The sequence below is a fragment of the Triturus cristatus genome, chromosome 9, assembly GCF_964204655.1.
Source record: "Triturus cristatus chromosome 9, aTriCri1.1, whole genome shotgun sequence".
Lineage (NCBI taxonomy): Eukaryota > Metazoa > Chordata > Amphibia > Caudata > Salamandridae > Triturus > Triturus cristatus.
In genome coordinates this window covers 533,278,997-533,296,022 of record NC_140592.1, presented here as the reverse complement: position 1 = coordinate 533,296,022, position 17,026 = coordinate 533,278,997, and the positions used below count along the sequence as shown (strand labels likewise).

Here is a 17,026-nt window from a genome sequence, read left to right as displayed (position 1 = left end):
AGGTGGGGATAAGTCACAGACATTTGTTCATGACGTGTCCCTACAGGGCTTGAAAGCTCTAGTTTTTGGGGATGACATCCCTTGCACACTGGATAAGTTTCAGGTAAAATGTCTCTGAGAGACAAAAAGGGAGCTCTGGATCTGTGTCTCTTGGCACAGAAAGAAAGGAAATGACGTCACCACACTTAAGTGGTTATGTTATGTTAAAGTAGATTTATAGAGCGCACGGCTACTCAGAAGAGTGTCCCGGCACTAAGACAGAAAAGCAAACAGAAGCCGGATGAAGGGAAATAGGAAAGGAAACCCAGAGAAAAAAATGAATTAAATTGTTTTTTGAAACAGCCAGGTTTTCAGTTGTTTCCTGAAGGCAAGCAGGTTGGTGACTTGCCTAAGTGGAAGAGGTAGCTTATTCCAAAGTCCAGCCACTTGCACTTGAAAAGAGCGACAACCTTTGCGAGCTCTGAGGCACTTAGGGGTGGCCATAAGATGTAAATGAGCAGATCTGCGGGGTACATAAAAAGAAACTCTTCTGCATATGTACTTTGCTCCCACACCATGCAGGGCCTTGAAGGCCAAGACCAGAGCTTTGAAGCAAATTCTACTGTGAACAGGTAACCAATGCCGATTCTTAAGATGGTGGAAGATCCGCTCTCTAAGCCCGAGACCCAGAACAGCCCTGGCTGCCGCGTTCTGCACCACCTGCAATCTGTTGAGTAAGAACTCCGGGAGACCTAGATAGAGGACGTTGGCATAGTCCAATCTAGAGATGATAAGGGCCTGAATAACTGTTTTTCTGTGCGAGGTCTGTAGTAGAAATAAAAACCTCCGAAGCATCTTCAGGAGACCAAAACAGGTCCCGGTTGCTGACTGCACGTGGGCTACCATAGAAAGGGCGTCATCCATTATTACTCCCAGGTTCTCCACAGTCCTAGCAGCAGCCTGGGGAGGAGACAGGTCTTGTGGCCACCATTGTTTCCAGGCGTCCAGCGGGGGGCAGCCAAAGAAAACGATCTCGGACTTTACTGTGTTACATTTCAGATGGTTATGGTTAAACCATGCAAAAATTTCCTTTAGGCACTTGTTGATCTTCTCCCCATTGAACTCTTTTCACTTCCTACAGGTAAACAGCAGTTGAGTGTCATCAGTGTACAATATTATTGTGACCCCGTTCTCTTCAGCCAAAGTAGCCAGGGGTGCCAAGTACAGATTGAAAAGTACGGGGCTCAAAATAGAGCCCTGCGGCACACCCACACTCAAAGATGGTATGCTGGCCGAAAAAGGGGGTGACCAGACCTCCCGATTTCTATCTAGTGATATCTCTAAAGGCATAGGCGGGAAGATGGAAAGGCGAGCCCTCTCTTCCTGGCACTGGGGGGCAGTCCGAAGAGTGGCCAACCCATCATCCACACTTGGGCTGTCAAACGAGGATTGTATAGTCACGATCTTCGTGCAGAAGAAGTTAGCTAAATTACCAATCCACTCGTTGGAGGGAGGGGATAACCTGGTCACAGCCCTAGGTGCCGATTTGATTTTAAAAGCAAAGAAGTTCTTCTTAGCTACCTGTATATTTTTGTGGTAGTCTCTTAGGGCCTCTTTATAGTTCCTTTTATTTTCAGCCTTAAAATCCTTCCTCCAAACTCTTTCCTGGCGTTTACAGTCCTTTCTACTCTGACGTAAGGTGTCATTGGACCAAGGGGCTGAACGTCTGATGATTCTTATAGGCCATGGGGTAGGAGGGGCAAGGGTCAAAGTACCCAGTGCAATCCACTTTACAAGAGCCTCTGCATCCAGCTCTATGTCACCAGTGAGTATGGGGGGATGTAGGTCTAATTCGTATTTAAGAGCATCCAGAGTAATCTTATGAAGAGGTCTGGAGGTGGAAGATGGCTGCTTAACCTGAGTCGATAAGTGCGTTAACAATTTAGGTAGCCTGAAACTGACCAGATAATGATCTGACCAGAGAAGGGGTAGAGGAGGCTCTGTCTGAATCAAGCAATGCAAGTAATGGCTATGTCCGTTTTGCTAATAATAGCAATTCCGCCTCACTTGCTTCCAACCCGATCTTTCCTTATAATGGAGTAGCCAGGGGGCAGGGGGGATGGCTGAAGCTATGGTTGGGTTGGACAAGTCCGAAACCCAGGTTTCAGTCAGAAACAAAAAATCAGGTTTGTCTCAGATAGTATATCATAAATGTGCAAAGCATGTTCATTAAGCGATCGACAGTAGAGCCTCGATGTATTGTTGCTCCTTATCTATAGCACCCCGCCCCTCCAGTCTTTGTGTATTGTGCTCGGGCATGGTATTTAGGGCGTCATTAGTGTCAATCCAGCTGCAATGTTTACACCCTGTTACAAAAGTGCAAGTCTCAATATTTATAACCTTCTTGCACTGGCAGAAGGAGCCCAGCTCAATGAGAGTCTCCCTGTCGTATGTAAGTACTTTATTTGCGGCTTGGGTCAAACCGGCAGAAAACCCGACCCCCTCCGGGACGTGGACGGGCGCAGACGGGCTTGCCTTTGGCGCGGCCGCTGCGCACAGCCGCTGCGTGGCCGGGCGTCCATCTTGTTTAAGTGCCGAGCCGTCAGCGGAAATGACGGAGGCAGGGGGAGGAGCCAGTCCCTCCACAACAATCAGTCACTAGGAGATCGTGGTGGACCGGGGACCGGCTTCGTTATGCAAATAATCACCAGTTAAAATACAGAACGAACAGGAAATTCCCCCCCAACAACAATTCCCCAGTTTAAAAGTTAAGGTTAAAAAGTGCAAACGCTGCCAATAGAATCAGAAAGGCAAGCGCTGCAGTCTCCTCGCAAAGAAGTTTACTGTCTTAGCGCCGCCAGACCTCAGTGGTGCCTATATAGACCCAAAACTTCATTTCCAGAGCGGAATGGCAACAGTGCAGAGCCGCAAGGCGCCACTTTCCGGCGTGCAGAGGTACTGCTGAAAAGTGTTCGGTTCTAGTTTGATGCGTGGGGAGTATTCAAAAGGTGTGGAATTTGAGGCTAGAAATCTATATCAGAAAACAAGGGTTGCTAGAGAACTTGTGGAGGTATAGGTACTCTTCTCTACATGCTATATAACTACTCTAAGGTGAAAAGATATTAAAAAGAGGTGTTAGGGGACCCTGACTCAATATTCATCTCCCAAGACTCCCTATGTGAATAACACTAAGTCTAGCTAAAAGATCAGTCAAACAAGAGATCCTAGCACGTTGTAGAATGCACAAGTTACTACTTATGTAACGATATATCTGTAAGAGACATTAGTTAGTGATAGATTCCTTACCTTAGAATAACCCCAGGCGTCAGACTGGATCCGGAAAGTTTTGCTAGCAGTACCCCTGCGCGTCAGTAGGTGGCGTCCTGCGGCTCCGCGACCGTCGCTGGCATCGTAAGCGCCGAGATGACATCACAGACACTACTTAGGCGCCACCCATGTGCGCTGACGACTTTCCGCACAAGGAACGCAGAGCCATGCAAGAAACTGACCACTGGTGCCAAGAAACTAGGGCCCTGAAAGGGATGACCTTAACCCTAGAAATCAGTTTGCAGAACGGGGAGGATGGTTGGGGCAGTAAGGAATCTATCACTAACTAATGTCTCTTACAGATATATCGTTACACAAGTAGTAACTTGTGCATCTGAAAGAGACACGTTAGTGATAGATTCCTTACCTTAGAATATATACCCCAGCAATACCAATCACGGTGGTGGGTCTGCGAAAAGATTACACCAGAAAGTCACGGAGAACAGAACAGCCAAAGAAGCTGCCTCTCCGGACCTGACTGTCAAGGCAGTAATGTTTGGTAAACGTGTGCAGCGAAACCCTCGTAGCTGCCTGACAAATGTCCTGCAAGGGGACGCCGCATCCCAAGGCAGTAGTGGCTGCAGTTGGCCTGGTCGAATGGGCACACAGCCCCACAATAGGCTCCTTCTTAGCCAAGGAGTAACATGCTTTGATGCACAGAACGACCCACCAAATGGTCCGTTTGTGCACAGCCCGACCTTTTTTGGCACCCACGTAGCCAACAAAGAGCTGGCTATCCACCCGGGAACTGCTGCGTACGCTTCAGATAGAATGCGAGCGCACGTTTTGGGTCCAGGCGATGGAGCCTCTCCTCCTCCCTTGAAGGATGCGGAGGCGGAAAGAAGGTGGGCAAAGTGATGGTCTGCCCGATGTGGAAGGGCGTGACAACCTTTGGCAAGAAAGAAGGACGGGTCGTTAAAACCACCTTGTCCGGATGAACAGAAAGGAAAGGAGGCTTGGAAGAAAGTGCCTGGAGCTCACTCACTCGTCTGGCAGAGGTGATAGCTACCAGGAAAGCCGTCTTGAGAGTGAGAAGACGCAAAGGACAGTTATGAAGGGGCTCAAAGGGAGCACACATCAAATATGTCAAGACAAGGTTTAAGTCCCATTGAAGCATTATGAACGGCACGGGAGGAAACGTGCGCATAATGCCTTTCAGGAAACGGTTAACAACCGGGGACTTAAAAAGAGAAGGCTGATGTGGAAGCCGTAAAAAGGCGGAGATAGCAGAAAGATAAACTTTGATAGTGCCCAGAGCAGAGCCCTGCTGGGCCAAAGAAAGAAGGAACAGAAGGACTTCAAAAAGAGGGGCAGAAAGGGGATTCACAGCCTTCGCTGTGCACCATGCCACAAACATGTTCCAGCTGCAGGCGTATACCGTTTTAGTGGAGGGATGCCTGGCTGCCAGAATGACATCACAGACTTCGGGAGGAAGATCGAAAGCTGTCAACTGTCGCCGCTCAATCTCCACGCATGGAGGTGGAGGCTGGACAGGTTCGGGTGGAGGACCGTCCCCTGCTGCTGAGACAGAAGATCCTCCTGAGGAGGCAGACGGATCGGGGGATCAAGAGTTAGACTGAGTAGCTCGGGATACCAGTACCTTCGTGCCCAATCCGGAGCCACCAAAATGACTTGGGCCCGGTCGCCCCTGATCTTCAGCACTCTGGGCAGAATTGGTATAGGCGGAAAGGCGTACAACAGACCGCAACTCCACTCGCGACGGAAAGCGTCTCAGAGCGAGGGCCGCCTTGGAAACTCCAACGCGCAGAACTGCTGACATTGCGCGTTCTCTTCGGTGGCGAATAGATCTAACCAATGCTCTCCCCACTGCCGAAAGAGGCCTTGCGCCACGTCCGAGTTTAGAGGCCATTCGTGATCCATCATGCACCGGTGGCTGAGTTCGTCTGCTCTGGCGTTCAGAGAGCCCGCCAGATGTTGAACCACCAGGGTGACGCCCTGATGTTCCAGCCATGTCCAGAGGCGCAGAGCCTCCTGACAAAGGGTCCACGACCCCACCCGCCCTGTTTGTTGCAATACAACATGGCGGTGGTGTTGTCCGTCAACACCTGCACTACACTTCCCCGGACAGAGGGAAGGAATGCCTTCAGTGCAAGTCGGATCGCCCTCAGCTCCAGAAGGTTGATAAGGAGCCGGGACTCCTCCGGAGACCAGCGGCCTCTGATCTCCGCCTCTCCCATGTGGCCCCCCCCATGCCAGGAGGGACGCATCCGTCACTACGACGTGCTCCGGTTGGGGTAGGGAGAGGGATCTGCCACTGACCCAATCGCGGTCCGTGAGCCACCACTGCAACTGTCTTGCAGTGCCCTCCGAGATCAAGACATGGTTGGACAGGTTGCCCCGATGCTGGGCCCACTGAAACTTCAGGTCCCATTGCAGAGCCCGCATCCGCCATCTGGCGTGATGCACCAACAGGATGCAGGAGGCCATCGGACCCAGAAGCTGCAGCACCAACCTGAACGAAACCCGGGATAGAGGCCGAAAGATGGGAATCAGAGCCTGAATATCCCAGACCAGCTGTTACGGAGGATAGACCCGGAACTGCGCCGAGTCCAGAACCGCTCCGATGAAGAGGAGCTTCTGGGAGGTACTCAGATGCAACTTCGGTACATTGATGGAGAATCCCAGCAAATGCAAGAGGTCAGTCGTAGTCTGGAGGTGGGAGACGACTGCCTGGGGCGAGCCCGCCTTCAACAACCAGTCGTCGAGATAGGGGAAGACTGGAACCCCTAATCTGCGCAGGTGAGCTGCGACCACCACCATCACTTTCGTGAACAACCGAGGGGCACTGGTGAGGCCGAAGGGGAGCACGGCAAACTGAAAATGCTCGTGGCCTACCGTGAACCGCAGGTAACGCCGGTGGGCCGGCAGGACGGGGATGTGGAAATAAGCGTCCTGCAAGTCCAACACTACCATCCAGTCTCCAGGGTCTAGGGCAGCCAGAACCTGAGCTAAGGTGAGCATCTTAAATCTCTCCTTCCGGAGGAAGGCGTTGACGCGCATGAGGTCCAAGATAGGGCGTAGGCCCCCTTTGCCCTTCTTGGGAACCAGAAAGTAGTGGGAATAACGACCCCGACCTACTTCTGGGGCAGGAACGCCCTCGATGGCCCCCTTGGCCAAGAGGGCCGTAACTTCCTCCTGTAGAAGTTTCAAGTGATCCCCGACATGCGGTGGTACTGCGGTGGCATGGCTGGAGGGGTCGCCTCGAAGGGGAAGGAGTAGCCCCTTCGGATGATTTGCAGCACCCACCTGTCTGATGTGATGGTACGCTAGTGGAGCAGGTGATGGCGAACTCTGCCCCCCACTGGCGATGAATGGGCCTGAAAGCACGGACTAGGAGGGCTTTGAGGCGGATGCTGCCAGGGTAGATGTGGACGAACCGGCTTGTTTTCCCCTTGTTCCGCCGCAGCGGATTCCAAGTCCGGGACCGCGCTGAAGCTGGTTTTGCGGCCTGTGGCTAGACGGACGTGAGGGGGCGCCCCTTCCTTGGCCACGAAAGGGGCGAAAAGCTGAAGTCTGCGGGTGCGGGGCCGAGAGACTTAGCCATAGCCCTGGAGTCCTTAAAGCTCTCCAGCTCACTGTCCGCTTTGTCGCCAAAAAGGCGACTGCCATCGAAGGGCATGTCCATGAGGGTGCTCTGGACATCCCCGGAGAAGCTTGTGGATCTCAGCCAGGCGTGCCTAGCAAGTTCGTTGTGTCCAGTCCACATCGCATTGCATGCTGTGCCGCATCCCGCCCCTCGGCAAGAGCCTGTGCGAGCCGTGTCCGGGCCTCCTCTTGACACTGGGGCAGCACGTCCTCCACCGTATCCCACAGGGAGTGGGAGTAACGGTCCAAAAGGCACGCAGTGTTGCTAGACCGCCACCCCAAACTAAGGGAGGAGAACAGTTTCTAACCTTTTGGATTCCCGATCCGGGGGAGCGGACGGGAAGGAGGTCTGGGAGGGGGTGGGGTGCATAGATAGAAAACCGGGATCGCCCGGTGCAGGGCGGTGGCACCAGGCCACGTTCCGATCCACAGGAGGAACTGTGGAGGGCTTGGACCAGGTGCCCTTCAGAACGTCAATCAGTGCCTCATTGAACTGCAGCAGAGGCTCCGAGGAGCTTGCTGATGGTTGAAGCACTTCGGTGAGGAGATTAGTCCTCACGGCCACAGCAGGCAGCTTCAGCCCAAGGGCTTCGGCTGCCTTGCGCAGCACCACAGAGAATGTAGCACCTTCCTCCGAAGCCACGGACGGAGGAGAGATGAAGCCAGTGTCAGGGGAGGCATCAAGACCACTGGCATCCCCCAGTTCGTCTGCCCAGTCCTGTGATATCTGGCCCTGCCGAGCCAGAGGGTCCTCAGACCCCTCCCAGTCGTCTCCGTCATCCGATTCCTGGTACACAGGTGGAAGGATCGGAGCCGGGCGGAAGATGAACCTTTCACCCATCGCGTCGGATGTGGCGCCGGGCGGTGCCGCTCCGACGCCGGGCCCGGACCAGCACTAAACCGGGGAACGGCGTCGTCCGAAGGCGGCGGCACCGTAGGGGTTGGCGCCGGCAGAGGGGTCGTAAGGTCGACCGGCGTCGACCGGGATCCAGGCCTGGATCCCGCGGGGGCCTGCGGCATCGGGACCGGAGTAGACGACGGCGCCGGTGCCGGAGCCGCCGGCACGCTAGGCCTCCCAGTCGAGCCTGCGGGGCCCAAAGGCGCGCCAGCAGGCGTCGACGGTGGAGCCAGGCTCCTCATGGCCACGAGGAAGTCCCTGATCTCCGCCGGAGTCGCGTCAGACCCAGTGACCGGAGGGTATGGGGTCGGACGGGACTCCTGCGGCTCCGATGGAGCCGCGCGGGTGGTGCCACCCGAGCCCTCAACCGAGTCGCGCGACCGGCGAGGGGAGCCAGAAGAACGAGGTCGCCTCTTCGACTTCTTGCTGTGCTTCGACTTATAGGATCGCGAAGACTTTGACCCCCGACGAGCGGTGATGACTGCGGCTCCCCGACCTTTACCTCGACCTCCTCCTCGACCGGGAGCTTGAGCGGAGCGGAGCCGACTGCCTGAGCTCGAGCAGCTTGCGGGACCGTTCCTGCCTAGCCTTCGAAGCCAAGGCCCGGCAGTCGGGGCATGACTCGGCGTCGTGGTCGGCCCCAAGGCAATAGAGGCACCGGCGGTGGTGATCCGTAACCGAAATCAGTCGGTGACAGGAGTCACAAGCTTTGAAGCCAGGCATCCTATCGGCACCAGAGTCGAGGTCGACTGAAAAGGGAACCAAAAGAGTTCAAAAGTTTAGTCAAAAAGTAAAGGGTATGCTCTTCCCGGATCAGAGTTTACTGGTGTGAAAAAAAGAAGAACCTACGTCAGCACGCGAGGGCTGCGTCTAAGTACTCCGACGACGTCATCCCGGCGATCACGACGCCGAAGACGGACGCGGAGCCGCAGACGACGCCTAGCGACGCACAAGGGTATTGCTGACAAAATCTTTCCGGATCCAGCCTGACGCCTGAGGATATTCTAAGGTGAGGAATCTAACTAACGTGTTTCTTTCAGATAATATACATCACTATTCTCCACTGCACCAATCAAGATTTAATTCTGTGGTTCTCTGGTTACACACAGACCGCTGCAGTGCTTTAACTAATAGATGTTTCATAATGTACAACAGTCCATTTCCCACTGAGCAATAACTTATTTTATTTATTTTTCATTTACACTGCCGATTATTTTATATGTAGATACCTGAAGGTGAAAGACCTAAAAAATGTACAGAATATTTTGGGCTTATTTATGAGAAGCTTGCATTGCTACAGCATAACTTTTTTTGATGCTCTGGTGGCGCATCCATCTCAACCAGACCTATGAGGCAGTGCAAAGTCACCCTGCATGTCTTTGCATTGCCTCATAGATATGGAGTAATCAGTAAGACATAGCAGCGCAAGTCACTGTGTTGCCTTACTCTGCATTAAGGAGGTGTTCCATGGGCTTTGCGTGGGGTTCCCATGCAAAGCCCATGGATTGTGATGCTGCCCCATATTTACAAAATCACGTAAACCAGGGGCAGCTCCAAAAACTAACACCTCTCCAGTGGAGGCATAACTAGGAGAAGTGTTTTAATTTTGCCTCGTTTTTTCCTCTTTCCATATGTGCTGCATTCTGCAGCTCTCAAAGAAATAGGAAAACGCCCCTCAGGATGGTTTTGGTGAAGGAAGGTGCCTCTTCCCGTACAAAAACAATGCTGCTTACGTTGGTGCTACGCAGCAATTTGGGAAGGGAAAAGGACTGGAATGCACCGTATTTCATAATTACAGTGTATTCCTGCCCTTTCACATTGGCATTGGGCAGCGTCGCAAGAAGACTTGCAGCGCTGTCCTACGCCAATTCCTCATAAATAAGGCCCTTTGTTTTTAGCTACACCTTTGGCTACACCCCTACACTCAATGACCTTTGGTTTGCTAAACACTGTTTAATACAATTTCCCCACCGTAAAAAATATTTGCTGTGGTAATTGGGGGAAGTTAGAAATGGGGGTCTCTAGTTGGCAATGGTTTGCACCTATGTCCAAGTAGGGACCCTTTCTTCTAGTCAGGGTAAGAGGGGTAAACTACTGAAATAACCCTTGCACACCCCCTTGGTAGCTTGGCACGAGCAGTCAGGCTTATTTCAGAGGCAGTGTGTAAAGGATTTGGACATAACCAACAGCAATACACTGAAAACACTACAAAAGGACACCACACCAGTTTAGAAAAATATCCAATTCTTTATATATTCAAAATAAGACTAAAACGATAAAAATCCAACATACTGTACTTAAAAATATGCACTTTTCCGAGAGCTGATGACGGTCGGTTGGTCCAGACTGCGGTGTGGGACGGGGCTGTGTGTCGCAAGACTTACGAGAAGTGCCCCCAAGCCACGGTGCGGTCACGGTTGTCAATGTCAGTGACGGCGTTGGTGAGACCAGGGCGGCGAAGTGAAGCGAGGCGGTGTGGAGTGCAGGGCCCACAGGTCACGGTGCAAGCAACAGCTCGGCGATCGTCATCAGTGAGACCAGGGTTGCGGAGCAAGATGCCGTGGTGCCCTCTGCAGTGCCTTCAGGGCATGGAGCCAGCTGCAGAGTCAGTGACGGAGTCGGTTGCTTTCCCCCTCTGTTGCAACTGAAACCACGGTTCCAGAGGCGGTACCCAGAGGTCAGTGAAGACTTTGCGGTTCCTGAGACTTCAGAACAGGAGGCAACAAATAAAGAAAATTCAGACCAGTTCTTTCACTATCCAAGGGAGAAGCAGCAACTGCAGGCCAAACCAACAAAGCAACAACACAGCAAAGTTGCAGTACTCCTCTTGGCAGTTCTTACAGCTCTTCTTGGCAGGCTCCTTGATTCCATTGAGTTCTAGGGCCTGGACCCCAATATTTATACTCAGTTTCTCTTTGTGCTTTTGGGCAGAGAGTGCCTGTGCCCAGTCCAAACCAGTTCCATCCTCTCTGTCCCAGCTTCCTGGGAGGAGGTGGAGACAGTATTGTCCAAGGCAGACCAGGCCCAATCTGGTGCAAGATAATCTCCTCCCACTACTTTAAATACAGCCCAGGTCTATTCAGCTCAGCCCTGACTTATCCAGGAAAGGAAGGACACACCTTGACCTCCCCAGTAGCTGTCTGATGAGAATGCACATCCCCAGCATCTGTCACTCCAAAGCCAGGCAGTCAATCCACAAACCCAGCAGAGGTACACAGGATGGCTAAGCAAGAAAATGCCTACTTTCTAAAAGTGGTATGTGAGAGGGTCGATGAGGACGTTATGTTTTCCCCCCTGTCTCCGTGCTTCTCCAACACTGTACCCACACACGGAGATCCGCGCAGACCGGGGAAGCAGGAGTTAATTCCGCCGGCTGCCTCTTGCCTCCAAGGACGTCACGGACAGCTGAGGCCTTGCCACCAATCAGACCACAGAGAGGCGGGGTCATGGTCCCTAAAGGCGGAAGTCGCAGACAGGGAGAGTGCGTTATGCCGGGAGGAAGAGGAGAGAGACGCCGTGCCGCAGGAGACAACTTGGAAGGAGAGCAGAGAGGAGAAGGAGACCACGGGGAGCCCCGACCTTCCGGACTCGGAAGAAGACGGCGGATCCGAATCCTGGACAGAGGAGTGGTGGACGCCCCCGGAGGATGCTGGAGAGCCGCCGCAGCTCCGGAGAGTTGCGGCTGGCGCGGTACGTGGCTTGGGAGGGGGAACAGGGAGGGAGTAGAAGGGAGGGTCGTCTGGAAGATTGGTTTTATTAAGGGATTCACTGAGTGCAATCACTGTGTGTGTGTGTGTGATTCCCCACCGTTTCCTACACTTCGACCGATCCCTCACGACTGTATCACCCGCTCCACCTGTGTTCTTTCACCCCCTGCACTAAAACCGAGTTCCACCCCTATTCTGATATTGCAAATCAGACGCTAAGCGGGGCACTCCATGGAAATCAGTCCGGAGACCTCATGTTTGGGCTTCTATCTGTCTTGATCCGCTGTATTCTCTTAGTCCACCTCATTTTCGTACTACGCACGCCTGTGGGTTCTTTAGCTGGTGAAGGGTTCTGTCCTGCTAAACCGTTACCAGGACAAGGTGTAGTAACCGCTCCTCTCTTATGTTGCTTCTCTCCAATGTGAGCCTCCCGGGACATCCACCCCTGAAAGACAAACCCTCAGAGGAGTGAGAAACGAAGGCCCCAGCTTCTGCCAGGAGAAAAGACAACCCTTACAACCAGCTACAGTTGACCTTGTTAGTGTGCAACCAAATAAAGTGTACCACCATTGAGCCCAAAATCCGGCCTCCTTGCTTCTCCTTCCGCCCGTCCCTCTCACATGGTATTTTCAAACACAGAACATAAAAATCATCTTTACTAAAATATGCATTTTTATATTCTGAGTTCAGGCATGCTAAACCCCATTTCTCTATTTTGTCCCAATGGGAAGATATGCTCATAAGATGTTATAAGTAAACTCCCATTATCCTATGAGACAGATAGCCTTTCCATAGTGAAAAATTAAACACACTGTAATTCACTACCAGGACATGTCACACACACACCAGTACATGCCATACCCTTAATATACATGGCACCCAGCCCACAGGGGTACCTTGGGCCTACCTTAGGGGTGACTTACATGTAAGAAAAGTGAAGATTAGGGCTTGGCAAGTGGGTGCACTTGCCAGGTCGACATGGCAGTTACAAACCGCACAGACTCTGCAATGGCAGGTCTGATAACCCTTTTCAGGGCTGCATGGGTGAGTGGCACAATCAGTACTGCAGGCCCACCAGCAGCATTTGATTTACAGGCCCCGGCACCTTCAGTGCACTTTACTAGGGACTTACTAGTAAGTCAAACACGTCAATCATGAAAACACCAATCCATAATTCAATTTACAATAGGAGCACTTGCACTTTAACACTGAACAGCAGTGAGAAAGTGCGCAGAGACACTGAACCAGCAAAAACAGAGTCAAAACTAGGTCAGAAAGGAAAGAAACCGGGGAAAAATACCAAAAGATGGCACGTATAACAGGGGCATTTATAGTTATCGATAGATGTTGATGATGAGGAGAACCAGTTTCTAGAAAATATTGTCCAAAGGGGTCCTTACATCTAAGAAGGTTTGACAAGGGGGTCTCGACATCAAAAAGTTTGAAGACCACTGTTCTAAGGTAAGGAATCTATCACTAACATGTCTCTTTCAGATGAGTACAATTCTTGGCCCTAGGTCGGCCCGGTTATTTCAGATATGGAACTTAATTGGATTAGAAAACATTTCTATGGAGTATAGAGGAAAAGAGTTTGAAATACTATAGAAACCATGTCTATCATTCTTGGCAAAATAATTTAGAGAGGACACTTGACCGAAATATCTAAGGGTCCTGAGAATTACAAACCACACAGTAGGAGAGTCCAACCACACGGCATGAGCGAACTCAAATAGGAAAATATGTACAAGAAGAAAATCAAGGAATCAAACTGAAGACATCACAGGGTCCTGTTGGTTACCTAAAGCATTGGTTATACATATGGGAAGCGGGTGACGCAGGATGAGCATGGGACAGTTCTGGTTTATGTTTTCATTTTTCCTATTGAAAGTTTATATTGTCCTGGCTGACCAGTGGTTGTAGGTGGGTATATGTTTATATCACTCCATTACATAATAAAAAGAAAGCGTTCCGTAATACTCTTCTTTACTGTTGTAGAATCCACAATGAAGAAGAGTAGCTGGGACAATCTCACCTCTAAAGTGAAGAACCTTAAAAACGTGGGGTAAAGAAAGACGAGAACATTTTGAAACCCAAAAGCCAAGAGAAGTCTTACCCATGTCTACAGCACAATCTCTTCAACTTGAGTTCAGAACAGTTTAGCTGGGCTAGGCCAATGAGGATTCCCGCAAATGTACCCTAAAGGGATAAAAAAAAAAATATATATATATATATATAGGCACTGTGAAATAAGATTTGACATACCACAAACAACTTGCAGAAAAGCAATAAGGTCATGCATTCACTATTTAGAAACTCTCTAGAGTCAGACTTTGTCACTTTACCCCCACCAAGCTGTTGGAAAATTTGAGAGACTGTGGTATTCCTATGACGCTTTTAATAAAAGCCACAAAGATCACTGAGAGCCCCAGACAAACATGCCCTGAGGCTTCCACGATTACATAAATAATTTAATTATTATACTATTCCAATGAAATACATGTAATATGACACAGCCAATAGGTGGCATAGTGCAGGAAAATGAGGAAACAGAAAGAGCAACCAGTGCTGATCATGAACTGATCACAAGCTGCATCAGAAATCATTGGGTAGCGACTACCAACACCAGCATTGCAACAGCAATTTGTTGGCTGCAATGTATAGCTGTCAAAATGGATGTTGTGGGTGTGTCACTTCAATAAGCAAGTTTCAGTAAAATCTATCTGACCCCTTGTTCTAGGTGATGATCCTAGATACTGAAAAAAACAGTTCAATTAAACCACAACTCCATTTTATTTCTCCCTGGATCATTGTTCTACCTCTAAACTCATCCCTGTCAATGAAGGTCACTACTTTTGGGTCGAAAGGGATTAATAGCCCCGTGCTACAACCGCCTAACACTGACACCCAACAGGTGCAGTCGTGTATATAAAAGTTCCACAGGAGGTAAAGCAATAAGTCATCAATAGTTCATATATCCAGACATACTCCTCTTTTCGTATAAAATATTAAGTCTTCATCAAGAATAAAATTGGTTTAATACATTTCCAACAGATATAGCCAGCAAGCACATGGTTTCCTGGACCACCACTTCATGAAGGCTATGAACAAATAAATACACACAGTTGGACAACAATCCCAAAAAATATTATAATATCAATAAACCATTGTACATCACTACATGCTCGTCCCACCCATGACAAAAAAACACCAAACAAATATAATTGCTCAATACTACAGTCACACTTAATCATTTCCCACTATTGTATAATAATCCAGGTAGCTTGATCAGTTTCACAATTCGGCAATCTTCAACCTACTCAGTTTTCTTTCAGTGAAAGTGTCAGGAAATCAAGTTAATTTACTCTTTGATACCGGGAGAGAGTAGATGTAAGTTTGAGAAATTAGAATACTTCCTGATGAAATTTAATTTCCTTTAATGTGTGACTATGTGTCTTTCAGTAGGATTGGTTGAGTGATTCAGTGTTGGATGATGAGTGTTCAGCCTAATACAGGAGCCATGTGATTTCTTACCATGAGAGTGGATACAGAGATTAATGGCAGAGCTAATTAAAGTACAATGAAATCGACTTGCAGCATTTTCAGTGAAAGAAGACTGAGCAGGTTGAAGATTGTTGAATTGGGAAATTGATTAAGATACTGGAAAGGAGTGGCCCACAAAACACGTTTTGGCTGGCTGTATCTGTTGGAAATCTATGAAACCAATTTTATTCATCATGAAGACTCAATAAATAAAGGTTGTATATTTTAGACAAAAAGAGGATATATGAACTATTGATAACGTATTGCTTTACTTCCTGTAAAATATTCATTCCTGTCCACCCTTACATAAATTCAGGGCGATTCTGTCAGAGTGTGCTTTTGCTGTAAAATTTTGCTTCTTGTTCAGGGGTTCAAATAATCCCCTAAACACGTTATATATTGACTTAAAAACACACATCAGGTCTATGGGTTGGTGGGGCATGCTGACCAGTGCTACTCCCCTCTAGCAGGGATCACACCTTCGACCTGTCTCGACCTTGGTGGGGTTTCGTAGATGGGACGATATAGGGATATCCATGCTCGCAGATATAATGCAAGGGCCCACGCTTAAGTCCTTCCAGAGGTTGCAGGAGGATTTCGACCTCCATATATCAGAGCTCCATAGGTACCTACTGCTCCGCCACGCTTTGCCCCCCGTAATACGGCATCTCACGTCTCTACCCGAGTTTCACCCATTGGAGTATAGGTTGTTAATGGGAGATCTGGGGGCCCACAAGATCCGTCAAATCTATAAAACCCTCACTACACACTCCAAAACCACTATACATCAGACCCGGGCGACGTGGGTGGCGGACTTACCTGCCCTGATGGATGATGATTGGGCCGAGGAGCAAGCTAGCCCCAGGTGCTCCCCTATTTCCACTAGATACCGGCTGATCTAATTTAAATACCTCCACAGAATATATTACACACGCCTCCGGAAGATGGGGGCTATTCGGTCCCCCACGTTTCTCCGCTGTGATTCGAACGAAGGGTCGTTTCTCCATACGGTATGGCGTTGCGGGGTACTGCAACACTTCTGGTCGGGCGTATTGTCTTGCATGGGGCAGGTATTGGCATGGGACATTCCAGTAGACCCTAGACTGACACTCCTGCACAGCACAGAGGACATTTGGGGGAACAGATATAAGAGACATCTCTTGCTCTTGGGTCTCACACTGGCGAAGCGGGACATTGCACAACACTGGAAGGCTACCTCCCCCCTGTTTTGCGAATTGGAAAAAGGCCTTGAATAATTGCATGTCTGCTGAAATTGCGGTGTTTCAGGCTAGAGGTTGTCCACAGAAGCACGGAAGATCTGGGCCAGGTGGGCTAAATAACGTGCCATTGACTTGTCTCTCCTAACGCAGCCAGTGAACCAGGACCCTCTTGAACGGCTGGTAGTGAATGACTCTCCAGTTTAGTGCATTAGAGCAATACCGATGTGGACGGACACTCATTTGCTGTATTTATATCTTGTTTTTCATGGTATGTATGGTGCGTGGTGGTGTGTGGTTCTTGGTCTGATGTTCCGCAGACCTATTGGGTGGAAACTTTTCAGTACCTGAAGTCTTTACAATCTGTCATTAACATGTACGATGCTTGCCGGGATCTGGCCATTTGGTACTACAAAATTTAATAAAATCTGTTGCTAAAAAAAAAACCACACACATCACTTAGCTAAACCAAACTGTCTTTAGATATGCAAAGCAAAAGATGTATCACATATGGGTGTTCCACAGGTTGAAAAATGGCACAGTCCCTGTAATACGTTAGGTCATAAGAAAACAAATGGACAACATGCTACACATAGATAGGACTTTGTAAGTAGTTTGTACACAATCAGTAGGGCAAACAACTCTTTATTCTGCCCCTTAAGAGTCACAATGCTCCAAGCCCATAGTTTATTTAATGTTAACATTATGATCTGCATGTATGTAATTAGGAGGCGGGGCTTCACCAGGACAAG

The 17,026-nt window shown here is 49.7% G+C and overlaps 1 protein-coding gene across 1 annotated transcript in view; it reads right to left on the bottom strand.

The window, feature by feature from the left end:
• The window catches only part of ATG2A (autophagy related 2A), a 2,561,659-nt gene that overhangs the window by 362,655 nt on the left and 2,181,978 nt on the right, over positions 1 to 17,026 (bottom strand). The window contains exon 38 of the mRNA XM_085625535.1: positions 13,631 to 13,713. Coding sequence (XP_085481661.1) covers positions 13,631 to 13,713 — 83 coding nt within the window. The remainder of the gene's footprint in view (positions 1 to 13,630; positions 13,714 to 17,026) is intronic.